The following is a 14,091-nucleotide window of genomic DNA, read 5'->3' as shown; positions in this document are numbered from 1 at the left end:
TTCAAATCAAGTCCCAACATGACTAAAAGCCAAATATTAAAGTATTATATATATATATATATATATATATATATATATATATATAATAGACATACAAAAAAAATAGGGCCTTGTGTAAACCTATGATGCTCAAAGCTGTAAAGCTCACAGAACAATACTTATAACCAAGCTACAGTATATCAGCTTCTCTTAAAAAAACATACAGGATGAACAGAGTCTAATACAGGGCATCTGTATAGACAATAAAGCATTTCAAAGTGTACGAGCAGGAACACACAAAGAAAGACATGGAATGGATAGTGTCTCTGTGCCATTCAAAAGAATAGAACAAATCATATGACTGCATTTCATCTCCCATTCAACCTTTTGACAAAAGGCCTCTGTTTTGTTTCGTGATCGTCCTGTCCTGTCCACATGAGAGAAAAATACTCTGAATTGCAGGAATTTTGCTTCATTACCTTGTTTGCTACATTTGCAAATGTAAACAGTTTTACAGAGTCAAGCTCATGGCCCTTTACTCAATGCAAAGTCAATGTTGCATATCAACATACCAGGTAGAAAATACTTTGTTCAATATATCAGGCACTGATATTATGAATTTTTAAAATTTTTAACAACTTAGAAAAAAATATTGCTTTTTGCATTTTTCTTCCTTCCCAAATGTCTTTAGTGATATAAGGTTTGTATCCTAGCAACTAAGGCAGCAGCTTAAAATGTCTAGAGGAAGTTCTGTGACAATAGTCCCCCCCCCCCCAAACCCCCCCCCCCCGAACAAACAGTATCTATAACTAAAATACATTAAAACATAGACACTTAGTTGGATGTTAAGTGGAGACCGATGCAACTGAAAGCACCGTAGGATATGTTGTTTGACTCAGCCACGTTCCCTGAGGACGTTTATTTGAGGACGGTCCAATCACTAGTCATCGCTCTGCCCATCCACTGTGAAGGAGATTATGACAGACGACTGATGTTTCCCCATCTCCCCATTTTACATATCAATTCACACTTCCTCATTCCATTTGGAACATTGAACCAACCAGGTAAGAGAACATTCAGCCCAGATGTACCTTGTTGTTCGCCGAACTGCCTTGTCAAAGTAACACTTCCGAATAAAAAAAATTAACAACAGCAACAAAAAAAACTAAAAATAAGCGTCTATTTGTAGTACCACTTTCTTCAAAAGCGTTTTCCTTTACAAACGAAGAAAAAGGAAACAGCCAATCGCTTGTTCTGTATTATGTTCAATATAAATGGTTAGATGATATGAGTTCCCTACAGAAGCTATCATGGCACGTTGAGCAAAAAGTCTTCTTCTCATTCAATCATTACAGTACGCTTTAGTCCATTTATTTTGTTCTTTTTCATACTGCTATGCCTGTGTTAAAGGTCCAAGTCTGTAATGCACCAAAATCACACACAATCCTTTGGAGCATCAGCCTCTGCATCGGCCTCAGCATCGGCCCCAGCATCGGTCTCAGCATCGGCCTCAGCATCGGCCTCAGCCTCGACGGTGGGCAGGTGAAGCCCTCTCTGTATATGTGTGGTGAAGTCGTACTTGTCTGCGCAGGCATGCAGGCAGATGCTGCACTGGAAGGGCCCTCCGTCAGCATGGCAGCTCATGTGCAGGGCGTGCATAACCTCATCCAGGAAGAGGATGCCACAGTGGACACACTTACTGGTCAGCTCATCCTGAGTGCCCTGGTCCACCCTCTCCTTACTGGTCAGCTCGTCCTGAGTGCCCTGGGCCGCCCTCTCCTTACTGGTCAGCTCATTCTGAGTGCCCTGGTCCACCCTCTCCTTACTGGTCAGCTCATCCTGAGTGCCCTGGTTCACCCTCTCCTTACTGGTCAGCTCATCCTGAGTGCCCTGGTCCACCCTCTCCTTACTGGTCAGCTCATCCTGAGTGCCCTGGTCCACCCTCTCCTTACTGGTCAGCTCATCCTGAGTGCCCTGGTCCACCCTCTCCGGCTTGGCTGCAACGTCTGGGGGAGGAGAAGGCTGGGGGGATGCCCCCTCGTCTACTTTCTCCTCTCTTCTCTCCTGCTGCTCTCTATGCTTCTCATCCTCCTTCCCCGCCGTGACCGTGGGCAAGGCGGTGGAGCCGTTGGCGGACGGTTTGGAATGTTTGATGGCCAGGTCGAGAGGGATGTCGCTTTCGGGGCCGGCGGAGGGCGGGAGAGGGAAGTGTGAGGGCAAGCTAAAGGTGTGGTAAGGCACAAAGCTTTGGCAAGGGTTGGGCAGACCAGACATGTGGCCTAGGTACTGTGGGTTGCCCGGAACAGACATCTTGTACTTAGTCCAGAAGCGCATCCAGTCGGACTCGCTCTGCAGGTCATTGTGGATGAAGGGCAGGCTGAAGAACGGGTACTGGTACTTCTCGATGGGGCTGCCCGGTGGCGAGTAGCTGGCCTGTTTGGAGGGACGCATGTACTTCTCGATGGGGCTACCCCTCTCGGAGGACAAGCTACCCTTCCCCTCCAAGCCCGTGTGATGGACCCCAGCTGAGCCCACCCCGTTCCCCTCCGCCCCTCCCTCTGCAGGGTTCTTGTTGTGTATGTGCAAAGGAGGCATTCGCTTGTGAATCTCCAGGGTTTGGCTAACTAGGAAGGAGTGGGTGGAGCGGGGGCTGGGGTGACCCTTGAACCCAGAGGACCCGCAGGCCTCGTACTGGCCCAGGGAATTCTGAGGCTCCCCTTTACGAGGGACAGGCACTCCTTCCGAGCCTGGCCCATCCTCTCCTGGCCGGCGCTCCAGGGGACTGCCATTGAGGCGTTCCTCGCTGCTGACCCTCCGCTGCTTGGAGCCCACAGGTTCGGAGGGCAGAGGGTCGAGGTTGAGGCGTTCCTCGCTGCTGACCCTCCTCTGCTTGGAGCCCACAGGTTCGGAGGGCAGAGGGTCGGGGTTGAGCCGCTTCCGCGTGCGCCGGCGGATGATCTGCTCACCGTTGTTCTGCTTGATGATGTTCAGCGGCCGGGGAGTCTGGTGAGAGACAAAGATAGATATTTTATTTATGTATGTATCAAGCTATGCATAAAAACATTCACATAAATATGTCCTTAATAATAGGAATTTCATAGTAAGAATATTACCAGAGCATGTCACAACACTAAGGGCTTGATTCAATCCATATCGTCGCTATAGTGTGATGGAAACTTTAAAGGCGATGTTCCCGCGTCCACGGAGACCAAATTCACTGGAAACACTGCATATGTTGGTTCATTCGGAAAAATTCCCTTTAAATTTCAATCATGCTATACCGCGGATCTTCTGCGATATGGATTGAATCAAGCCCTAAAATGATCCCAGAATGACTGCAATATCAAAAGGGGACTCCGCGAGTCAGGCTGTAGTCAGTGTAGCTTAATCCTGATAGTTACAGCTCTTCTATCCTCCACCCCCCCCCCCCCCCTACACCCTCTGCTCCCCGGCCACCACCCTGTCACAGCTGGACAGACAGGAGACACAAGCACCTGGCCTCCGTCTAGCGCTGACACACAGACAAGCCTTGCCCTAGGGCAGCGCACATTGTTTATTACAGCCAAATAAGGGGCTAAGGCCTACTGTAAATACTGCAGCAGTGTTGCTGTACTGCAGATGGCACACAACTGTTTAAATGGGAACACATTTCATTTTACTACAAGATCCACAGAATAGTAGATGTAGCCTACAGAATCCACTCATTAACTAGCCACTTCATCTGTTTAGCCACCAGGGAAATACAGAAATCATTAAACAATATATTTTTTGTGTGGCCAGCTTAGGGTCATCATTTCTTCGTAATTTCTGTGTTTGTGTGTGATATGACATGCCCCAAGCATTGACTTGAAAAATACAGAAACATCCAGTCTCGTCTGGCGGAGGAAGTCTGTTTACCTTTAGGGCATATTTGAAATGGAAGACAAAAATGAACATTCTTGCCCTCATTTATCACCTAGGCCTTTCCTTCCAATTCCTTTTCCTGTTCTATTTATTTTTCTCTCCTTCTTGCCACAGGTAGGGTTTGGCATTTACCAGCAACTTCTCTCAGGTGACATATCACATGGCAATGCCGACAGACATGTTTTCATACCGACGTTTCCCCACTTTCCATGGAAATCTCCCAGAAATTACTGCGAGCCCAAACTAATGGGCACACGAGAGAGAGAGAGAGAGAGAGAGAGAGAGAGAGAGAGAGAGAGAGAGAGAGAACATTTTAAATGGAGGTGAGGACATTCTCATTGCTCTGCTCCCTACACATACTGCATATGAAGAAATGACCAGAAGAGAATATGAATTAAAGGGATCAGATTGGCCGCATTGCAGACTGAATTCTAGGTGTGAAATGTCCCTGAGGAATCAATCCCACACCATACACACCATACCACTGCCTCTCAGCTTGTCTTAGTGATGGACAATCTGTTGTCATGTTCCTGGGGAAAGGAAACCAATCATTTCAACCCCCAAAATGGGGGGGTAAAAAATAAATGAAATAATCCATGGCACAGTTAGGAAGATAGGAAAAAGGGAAGCCTAGTATTATCCCTCCCTACATACATACAGTATGGGTATTTATTCAGAAACACGGAGCAGAGTATGTGAGCTGAGAGGTTGGAAATCCCGCTCATTGCTCCATGTCCTTTCAACCGCTCTGTTAAAAACCACTACTCACTCACAGTGAGAAAAAACTGTAGCTCCAAATTGGCTCCATTCATTAAAATCACAATTTAACCAACAACCCATCTATTGTTGTGACTACTTGGACCTTCCATTTCGTATTGAAACCAAACCATATGATTTGAATGAAAAGTATTTGAATAAACATGAACATTTAATCTAAGAAGCTCACCATTTTTAAATAGGCTACATGTCATATTAAACAGCATATAAACACTAAATAGGTCAGGAGACAGAGTCTAAGAAGGCTATATGATTTCAATTATTTCAAGGCTATAGCATACAAAGAAATACACTGTGAGTGTGACACACTAGGCTGGTAGGCAGTCAGGGACATTAGGCCACCAGCATTTAAACAACATTTCTTTGTATTAAATCATGATAGTATATAAATTGCGTATACAGGCTGTGACTTAGCCTACTTAGAATAAAATATAAATGAAATAAAAAACATCTTATTAGGCTCAGTCTATCTTTAAAAACATTTTTAGAAACAAGAGTTTGTCCAGTCTGTGGCTTCAGGCTCATGTGATGGTGTCTGGAGAGCCGGCCAGCAGCGGGGAATATCCTCTCCACATTTGCCGAGCCACTGGGGATGCTAAACACCCTTTAGGCCACTCTTGCCAGGCGGCGCAGAGATGCAGAGTTGTTTTTAAATTTTTCAATAGATAGGCCTAAAGTTTTTAAGGCAAAATAAACCAATCAAATCGGAAAGTTCCTTGAATGTTGGAAAATGCCTATTGGGCCAAAATCAATTATGGCCCATTGTATAGATAATAGAACAACAATGGAGGAACCGTTTAAGAGATCAGATTTTTGTTTATAAATACTTTGGTACAATGACACACTTAATTAGCTACCCACCTCGTTCTTTTATCATGTGCACGTAGTAAGTACACCATCATGCTTTGGGGATATGTGTCATTTCAGATTCCACAATGATTCTTTAGTTGTGGATAATACATCACTGCACTCCCTCTCTTGGTTCTCATCTTTGTAAGTCACCTTGTTTTAGCACCTGTGTGTTTTATCAGTTTCTTTATGAAAAGATTGTATGTACAATGGTGTTTGTTCTTGTGGCAACAGGTCACAAATGTTGCTGCTGTGATTGAACACTGATCACCCAGTAGATATGGGAGTTTATCACAAGTGGATTTGTTTTTGAATTCTTTGTGGGTCTGTGTAATCTGAGGGAAATATATGTCTCTAATTTGGTCATATATTTGGTAGGAGGTTAGGAAGTGCGGCTCAGTTACCATCTCATTTTGTGGGCAGTATGCACATAGCCTGTCTTCTCTTGAGAGCCAAGTCTGCCTAAGGCGGCCTATCTCAATAGCAAGGCTATGCTCACTGAGTCTGTACGCTCAGTTTTTCTGTAAATTCTTTTCAATGTGTCAAGTAATTATCTTGTTGTTTTCTCATGATTTAGTTGGGAGTCTCCAGGTTCATCTCTCTGTAGGTGATGGATTTGTTAGGAAAGGTTTGGGAATCACTTCCTTTTAGGTTGTTGTAGAATTTAACCACTCTTTTCTGGATTTGGATAATTAGCGGGTATCGGCCTAATTCTGCCCTGCATGCATTATTTAGTGTGTTACATTGTACACTGAGGATATTTTAGCAGAATTCTGCATGCAGAGTCTCCGTTTTGTGAATTCTATAATAGGCAATGGGTTCTACAACTGATTCAAGTATTTTTAGCCAGATCCTAATTGGTGTGTTTTTTATGTTCCTCTTGATGGCATAGAATGCATTCCTTGCCTTGTCTCTCAGATCGTTCACAGCTTTGTGGAAGTTACCTGTGGTGCTGATGTTTAGGCCGAGGTATGTATAGTTTTTTGTGTGCTCTAGGACAATGGTGTCTAGATGGAAATTGTATTTGTGGTCCTGGCAACTGGACCCTTGTTGGAACACCATTCATTTTGTCTTACTGAGATTTACTGTCAGGGCCCAGGTCTGACAGAATCTGTGCAGAAGATCTAGGTGCTGCTGTAGGCCCTCCTTGATTGTGGACAGAAGAACCAGATCATCAGCAATTTGACTTCGGATTCTAGTAGGGTGAGGCCGGGTGCTGCAGACGGTTCTGGTGCCCTCACCAATTCATTGATATATATGTTGAAGAGGGTGGGGCTTAAGCTGCATCCCTGTCTCACCCCCGGCCCTGTGGAAAGTAATATGTGTTTTTTGCCAATTTTAACCACATGCTTGCTGTTTGTGTACATAGATTTTATAATGTTGAAAATTTTTTCACAAACACCAATTTCCATCAATTTGTATAGCAGACCGTCATGGCAAATTGAATCAAAAGGTTTTTTGAAATCAACAAAGCATGAGAAGACTTTGCCTTTGTTTTGGTTGGTTTGTTTGCCAATTAGGGTGTGCAGGGTGAATACGTGGTCTGTCGTATGGTAATTTGGTAAAAATCAAATTTGACATTTGCTCAGTACATTGTTTTCACTGATGAAATGTACGAATCTGCTGTTAATGATAAGGCAGGATTTTCCCAAGGTTGCTGTTGATGTATATCCCACGGTAGTTATGGGGTCAAATTTGTCTCCACTTTTGTGGAATGGAGTGATCCGTCCTTGATTCCAAATATTAGGGAAGATGCCAGAGCTGAGGATGATGTTAAAGAGTTTAAGTATAGCCAATTGGAATTTGTGGTCTGAATATTTGATCAGTTAATTTAGGATACCATCAACCCCACAGGCCTTTTTGGGTTGGAGAATTTGTATTTTGTCCAGTAGTTTATTCAATGTAATTGGATAATCCCATGGGTTCTGGCAGTCTTTAATAGTTGATTCTAAGATTTGTATTTGATCATGTATATGTTTCTACTGTTTGTTCTTTGTTATAGAGACAAAAATATTGGAAAAGTGGTTTATCCATACATCTCTGTTTTGGATAGATAACTCTTCATGTTGTTGTTTGTTTAGAGTTTTACAATTTTCCAAGAATTGGTTAGATTCAATGGATTCTTCAATTACGAGCTGATTTCTGATGTGCTGTTCCTTTTTCCCCGTAGTGTATTTCTGTATTGTTTTAGTGAATCCCCATAGTGAAGGCATAGGCTCAGTTTTCCTGGGTGTCTATGCTTTTGGTTAGATAGGTTTCTCAATTTCTTTTTTAGGTTTTTGCCTTCTTCATCAAACCACTTGTCATTGTTGTTCATTTTCTTAGGTTGTCAGCTTGACCTTTTTTTGATTTGATAGGGAAGCTGAGAGGTCAAATAGACTGTTTTACACCACTAAGTTTACACCTTCACTTCCAGACAGGAAATTGTCTGGAAGGGATTGAATTGGTTGTTGCCTAATAGATTTCTGGTAGATTTCCACACTACTTTCCTTCCTTCTTTAGAATGTATAAATATTATGCAGTTCCTTTGGCTTTGATGACTCATGATTAGGGATGGGTATCGTTAAGATTTGACTAATACTGCTTATCGATCTGGTACTTTAACGGTATTCTTCTCGGTTATTTTAGGTTTTTTTTTACGAGAAAGAAACCAAACAAATTAAGAACAGAATTAACATTGCTTTATTTTCTGAAATTGAAAATAAATAAAATAAATAATTATTTACAGCAAAAGAAACAGCAATATTTTGATCAAATCACTATTATAGACTCTTCTAGACTATTAAAGACAGTGGTAGAGAACAACATGGGTGGGGCCTGTAGGTAGGCTGCAGATCTAACTGTTCTAACTGAACTAGCAGTTCTTCTGGATCAACATATTTTCCGTATCTGGCAGAAGTTGGGACCTCTCCTGGCTTATTCTGTTCCCTGCAGTCAAAAATACCCTCTCGCTAGGTGTGGAGGAGGCTTGAGCACAGAGGTAGCTTGTTGCAACGTTTGTGAGGAGAGGCAGAGTAGCTCTCTTCTCCCACCACCACATCACAGGATCTTCAGCCATGGGGACGGGAGGCAGGCATTTGTAGAGCTCCACCTCTAGGTCAACATGCTCGCTGAGGGTGAGGGACGAGGTGTCCTGTTGGATCGTCAACCTCAACTTCCTGTCGTCCTCTGAGAACAGCTCCTCCAAGGCACTCCTTGTTTTGTACAATGGAGGGACTGTCTCATCGAGGATCTCCTGAACCACACGACCACTGCTCTGATTGGGGCTGGACATGGAGGATATCCTGAACCACACGACCACTGCTCTGATTGGGGCTGGACATTAAGGATCTCCTGAACCACACGACCACTGCTCTGATTGGGGCTGGACATTAAGGATCTCCTGAACCACACGACCACTGCTCTGATTGGGGCTGGACATCGAGGATCTCTTGAACCACACGACCAGGCTGATCAATGGAAGTCATTTAGTAGATTTTCAGAGCTGCCAGATTCAGTGTGTGTGTGCAAAGCATCCTATTTTTAGGATGTGTAGCCTCTTGATGGCAACATCCATATTAACAGCATTATCAACAGTCACAGCTAAAATCTTGCTCGGCTCTCTCTCAAACTCATCAAGAATGTCTGAGAGCTCCTCTGCCACTACCAGTTTGCGATTTGTACACTGTCCTGGTGTGGAGGACCTTCTGTTTAACACTGTCCTGGTGTGGATGACTGCCCTGGTGTGGAGGACCTTCTGTTTTACACTGTCCTGCTGTGGATGACTGCCCTGGTGTGGATGACTGCCCTGGTGTGGATGATCTTCTGTTGTACACTGTCCTGTTGTGGATGACCTTCTGTTGTACACTGTCCTGGTCTGGATGACCTTCTGTTGTACACTGTCCTGGTGTGGAGGACCTTCTGTTTTACACTGTCCTGGTGTGGAGGACCTTCTGTTGTACACTGCCCTGGTGTGGATGACCTTCTGTTCTACACTGTCCTGGTGTGGAGGACCTTCTGTTTAACACTGTCCTGGTGTGGAGGACCTTCTGTTTAACACTGCCCTGGCTTGTGTAGGGCACTGTAACAGTGAGATAGTGGTCTTAACAGAGGCTGGTCCACCCGTCTGATGTGATGGCCAGCTTTGGCACCTCCTTCAGCTCAGTGATCACATTGACCTTTTCTGCACCATACCAGGTAGGCAGTAACTCCTGGAGGGAGGGGTATATTTGGGGTTGAGTGCCTTGCTCATCTCCCTACAGTAAAAAACTATATAGTTTTCATGTGTTGAATTATCATTATTGAATGTTTGTGTTGTTGTGTATTGTGGAGTCATGGGACTAACAGACAACCCTTTTATACCACTATATCCTAAACATGAATACAACTCAATACATACTGACAGACTGTTACCCAAAGCCCTTGGACTCCACTGTTGCAGAGGGGTGTAGGCCTTTCACTATGAACGGCTAGGTGGCACTCATTCCCCCTCTCCTCAGTCATCCTCCCACTAGCTGCCAGCGTGAATGGGCTGTGGGCTGGTCTTTGGCTTGGACCAGTGGTATTAGAGGGAGGAGTGGGTTGGTTCATTGTAAATGCAAATTTAACAAAAAATTTGAAAAATCTTTAAATGGGTGATTGAATTTCTGAACGCACCCATAGCTAAACAATCAGCAGGCTAATGGTTCCTTTTGATCAGGAACCCATGTTCACATAATCTAGTGTGTGGGCTCTAGGCTGCTAGCATACATACCTAACGGAGATGTCACGTTCTGACCTTTAGTTCCTTTGTTTTATCTTTGTTTTAGTATGGTCAGGGCGTGAGTTGGGGTGGACAGTCTATGTTTGTTTTTCTAGGTTGTTATATTTCTATATGTTGGGCCAAGTATGGTTCTCAATCAGAGGCAGGTGTCGTTCGTGGTCTCTGATTGAGAATCATACTTAGGTAGCCTGTTTTCCCCAATTTGGTTGTGGGTGTTTATTTTCTGTTCTGTGTTTTGTTGCACTGTTCAGGACTGTTGGTTTGTCGTGCATTGTTTTTGGTTCAGTATTCATTCTTTATTAAATAACAATGAATACTTACCACGCTGCACCTTGGTCCTCTCTTTCTCCCAACGACAACCCTTACAGGAGATCAGACAACGAGGGATGAACTACGAGCCAGTACATGATGCACTTTCCATAGATGTTTGGACAGATTGCTCGTGTTTTCCTTACAAGAAAATGTCTTGTTGCACTTGTGGTAACGAGCGTTGGCAGCATCGACTCTGGTGATGTGTAACCACACTTTTGAACATTTAGTTCTCTCCTCCAAAGTCACTAATTAAGAGCAAGGTCTTTCGTGTGTGTGTGTGTGTGTGTGTGTGTGTGTGTGTGTGTGTGTGTGTGTGTGTGTGTGTGTGTGTGTGTGTGTGTGTGTGTGTGTGTGTGCGTGCACGCGCGTGCTGTAGCGTGTAAGAGACACAGGCTCCGCACGAGAGAGATCTCTCTTCTGGATTGGGAATAGTGACAACGCATTATAGACGAATGTCTTAATCATATTGCAAATTAGAAACGGTTGGTGAGATAAAATGTGCAAGATAACGTTTAGCAATAATTGTAGCAATTCTAGCAATTATTGTAGCAATAATAAATAGGAAATCTTAATTTCTCCAGTACCGAAAGAAGAACCGATAACATCAGATTTTATCAATACTGTCTATCATAATTTAGCCTCGGGGCCCGTTTAATACCGGGTTTTGGCACCCATCCCTACTCATGATTGAGCATAGTTCTGTTGAAGTAGAGTGTGATGTTGTCAGTGGACTGACTGTGAACGCTCTAAGAGACTCTGGGTTGAGTTCAGTGATAAAGTAGTCTATAGTACTACTACCAAGAGATGAGCTATAGGTGCATCTACCGTACTAGTCCCCTCAAAGTCTACCATTGACAAGGTACATACCCAGCGTCTGACAGAGCTGCATAACCATTTTTGTTGGTTATGTTGTCGCAGTTGTGTCTAGGGGGGCATATGGGGGAGGGAATACTGTCACCCCCAAGTAGGTATTTGTCCCCCTGTGTGCTGAGGGTGTCAGGTTCTTGTCCAGTTCTGGCATTTAGGTCACCACAGATTAGTACATGTCCTTGGGCCTGGAAATGGTTGATCTCCCCTCTAGGATGGAGAAGTTGTCATCGTTAAAGTATGGGGATTCTATTGAGGGGATACATGAGGACATTTTTCTCTGTTGAGAATCATTTTCTTATAAATTTCTATCCAGATGTAAAATGTTCCTGTCTTGACTAATTTAATAGAGTGGGTTAGATCTGCTCTATACCAAATTAGCATACCCACTGAGTCTCTTCCCTGTTTCACACCTGGTAGTTTGGTGGATGGGACTAGCAGTTCTCTGTAACCTAGAGGACAACCATAGTGTCTAGTGTTGTTTTTGGGTGGTTTAGGCCCGGACCATCACCGTCTCTCTCACTATCTCCGTCTCTCTCTACCTCTCTCTCTCTCTACCTCTCTCTCTCTCTCACTATCTCCGTCTCTCTCTCTACCTCTCTCTCTCTCTCTCTCTCTCTCACTATCTCCGTCTCTCTCTCTACCTCTCTCTCTCTCTCTCACTATCTCCGTCTCTCTCTCTCTCTCTCTCTCTCTCTCTCTCTCTCACTATCTCCGTCTCTCTCTCTCTCTCTCTCTCTCTCACTATCTCCGTCTCTCTCTCTCTTTCTTTCTCTCTCACTATCTCCGTCTCTCTCTCTACCCCTCTCTCTCTCTCCGTCTCTCTCACTATCTCCGTCTCTCTCTCTCACTATCTCCGTCTCTCTCTCTACCTCTCTCTCTACCTCTCTCTCTACTCTCCGTCTCTCTCTACCTCTCTCTCTCTCTCTCTCTACCTCTCTCTCTCTCACTATCTCCGTCTCTCTCTCTACCTCTCTCTCTCTCACTATCTCCGTCTCTCTCTCTACCTCTCTCTCTCTCTCACTATCTCCGTCTCTCTCTCTACCTCTCTCTCTCTCACTATCTCCGTCTCTCTCTACCTCTCTCTCTCTCTCTCACTATCTCCGTCTCTCTCTACCTCTCTCTCTCTCTCTACCTCTCTCTCTCTCTCACTATCTCCGTCTCTCTCTCTACCTCTCTCTCTCTCACTATCTCCGTCTCTCTCTCTACCTCTCTCACTATCTCCATCTCTCTCTCTACCTCTCTCTCTCACTATCTCCATCTCTCTCTCTACCCTCTCTCTCTCTCTCTCTCTCTCTCTCTCTCTCTCTCTCACTATCTCCGTCTCTCTCTTTCTTTCTCTCTCAGCCAGCTGTCAAGGCTGTCTGTCTGGAGGAGAGGAGAAGCAGAAGATGATTCAGACCAGAAGAAAGAAAGACTGCCCTCTACTGACCGGAACATTCTGAACCCACACAGCCATGGACGCTCTTTGTCCTCCCTTCTCTCTGTCTCTGTCTTTCTCTCAATTCAATTAAATTAAAGTGCTCTATTGTCATGGGAAACATAAGTTAACATTGCCAAAGCAGGTGAAGTAGATAATAAATAAAAGTGAAATGAACAATAAAATGTACAGTAAACATTACTCACAAAAGTTACAAAATAATAAAAACATTTCAATTCAAGTCTCTCTCTCTGTTCCTCTCTTTCTCTCTCTGTGTGTCTCTCTCTCTCTTTCTCTCTCTGTGTGTCTCTCTCTCGCTCTTTCTCTCTCTCTCTCTCTCTCCCTTTCTCTCTGTGTGTGTCTCTCTCTCTTTGTCTCTCTCTCTCCCTTTCTCTCTGTGTGTGTCTCTCTCTCTTTGTCTCTCTCTCTCTCCCTTTCTCTCTGTGTGTGTCTCTCTCTCTCTCCCTTTCTCTCTGTGTGTGTCTCTCTCTCTTTGTCTCTCTCTCTCTCCCTTTCTCTCTGTGTGTGTCTCTCTCTCTTTGTCTCTCTCTCTCTCCCTTTCTCTCAGTGTGTGTCTCTCTCTCTTTGTCTCTCTCTCTCTCCCTTTGTCTCTGTGTGTTTCTCTCTCTCTCTGTCTCTCTCTCTCTGTCTCTCTCCCTTTCTCTCTCTCTCTGTGTCTCTCTCTCTCTGTGTCTGTCTCAATTCGTCTCTCTCTTTCTCTCTCTGTGTGTCTTTCTCTCTCTGTCTCTCTCTCTCCCTTTCTCTGTCTCTCTGTGTCTCTCTCTCTGTCTCTCTTTGTCTCTCTCTCTCCCTTTCTCTCTCTGTGTCTCTTTGTCTCAATTCATTTCTCCATGTTTCTCTCTCTCTCTCTGTCTCAATTAGTCTCTCTATGTGTGTCTCTCTCTCTCTCTCTCTCTCTCTCTCTCTCTCTGTGTGTCTCTGTTTGTCTGTGTCTCTCTGTCTCTCTCTCTCTCTCTCTGTGTCTTTGTCTCAATTCGTCTCTCTATGTGTCTCTCTCTCGCAATTGAATTGAATGAGGGCACGATGTAAAAATATATATATTGCAAAAGCTTTGGAGATATACAATATTAACATCATTGAAATAATAATAATCAATATTGTCAACGTGACAACAGCAACAACAATAATCAAGGGTGAAAATAACCATACAATGAACAATAACAATAACAAGACAGGACATTTGCAGGACATTTGCAGGTTGGTTGGTTTATCAATCACTGTC

General features: G+C 44.1%; 1 protein-coding gene across 2 annotated transcripts in view; it reads right to left on the bottom strand.

The window, feature by feature from the left end:
• Window positions 1-14,091, bottom strand: part of LOC109881751 (zinc finger transcription factor Trps1) — a 226,975-nt gene that overhangs the window by 1,920 nt on the left and 210,964 nt on the right. For both annotated transcript variants that reach the window (XM_031795093.1, XM_031795094.1), the window contains exon 7: window positions 1-2,982. This exon is cut by the window's left edge and continues 1,920 nt beyond it. In XM_031795093.1, coding sequence (XP_031650953.1) covers window positions 1,414-2,982 — 1,569 coding nt within the window. In that variant the 3' untranslated portion in view covers window positions 1-1,413. The remainder of the gene's footprint in view (window positions 2,983-14,091) is intronic.

This window comes from Oncorhynchus kisutch, linkage group LG17 (genome assembly GCF_002021735.2).
Source record: "Oncorhynchus kisutch isolate 150728-3 linkage group LG17, Okis_V2, whole genome shotgun sequence".
NCBI classification, from domain to species: Eukaryota; Metazoa; Chordata; class Actinopteri; order Salmoniformes; family Salmonidae; genus Oncorhynchus; species Oncorhynchus kisutch.
Note: the sequence above shows the minus strand (reverse complement) of the source record. Positions and strands in the feature narration are given on the sequence as shown.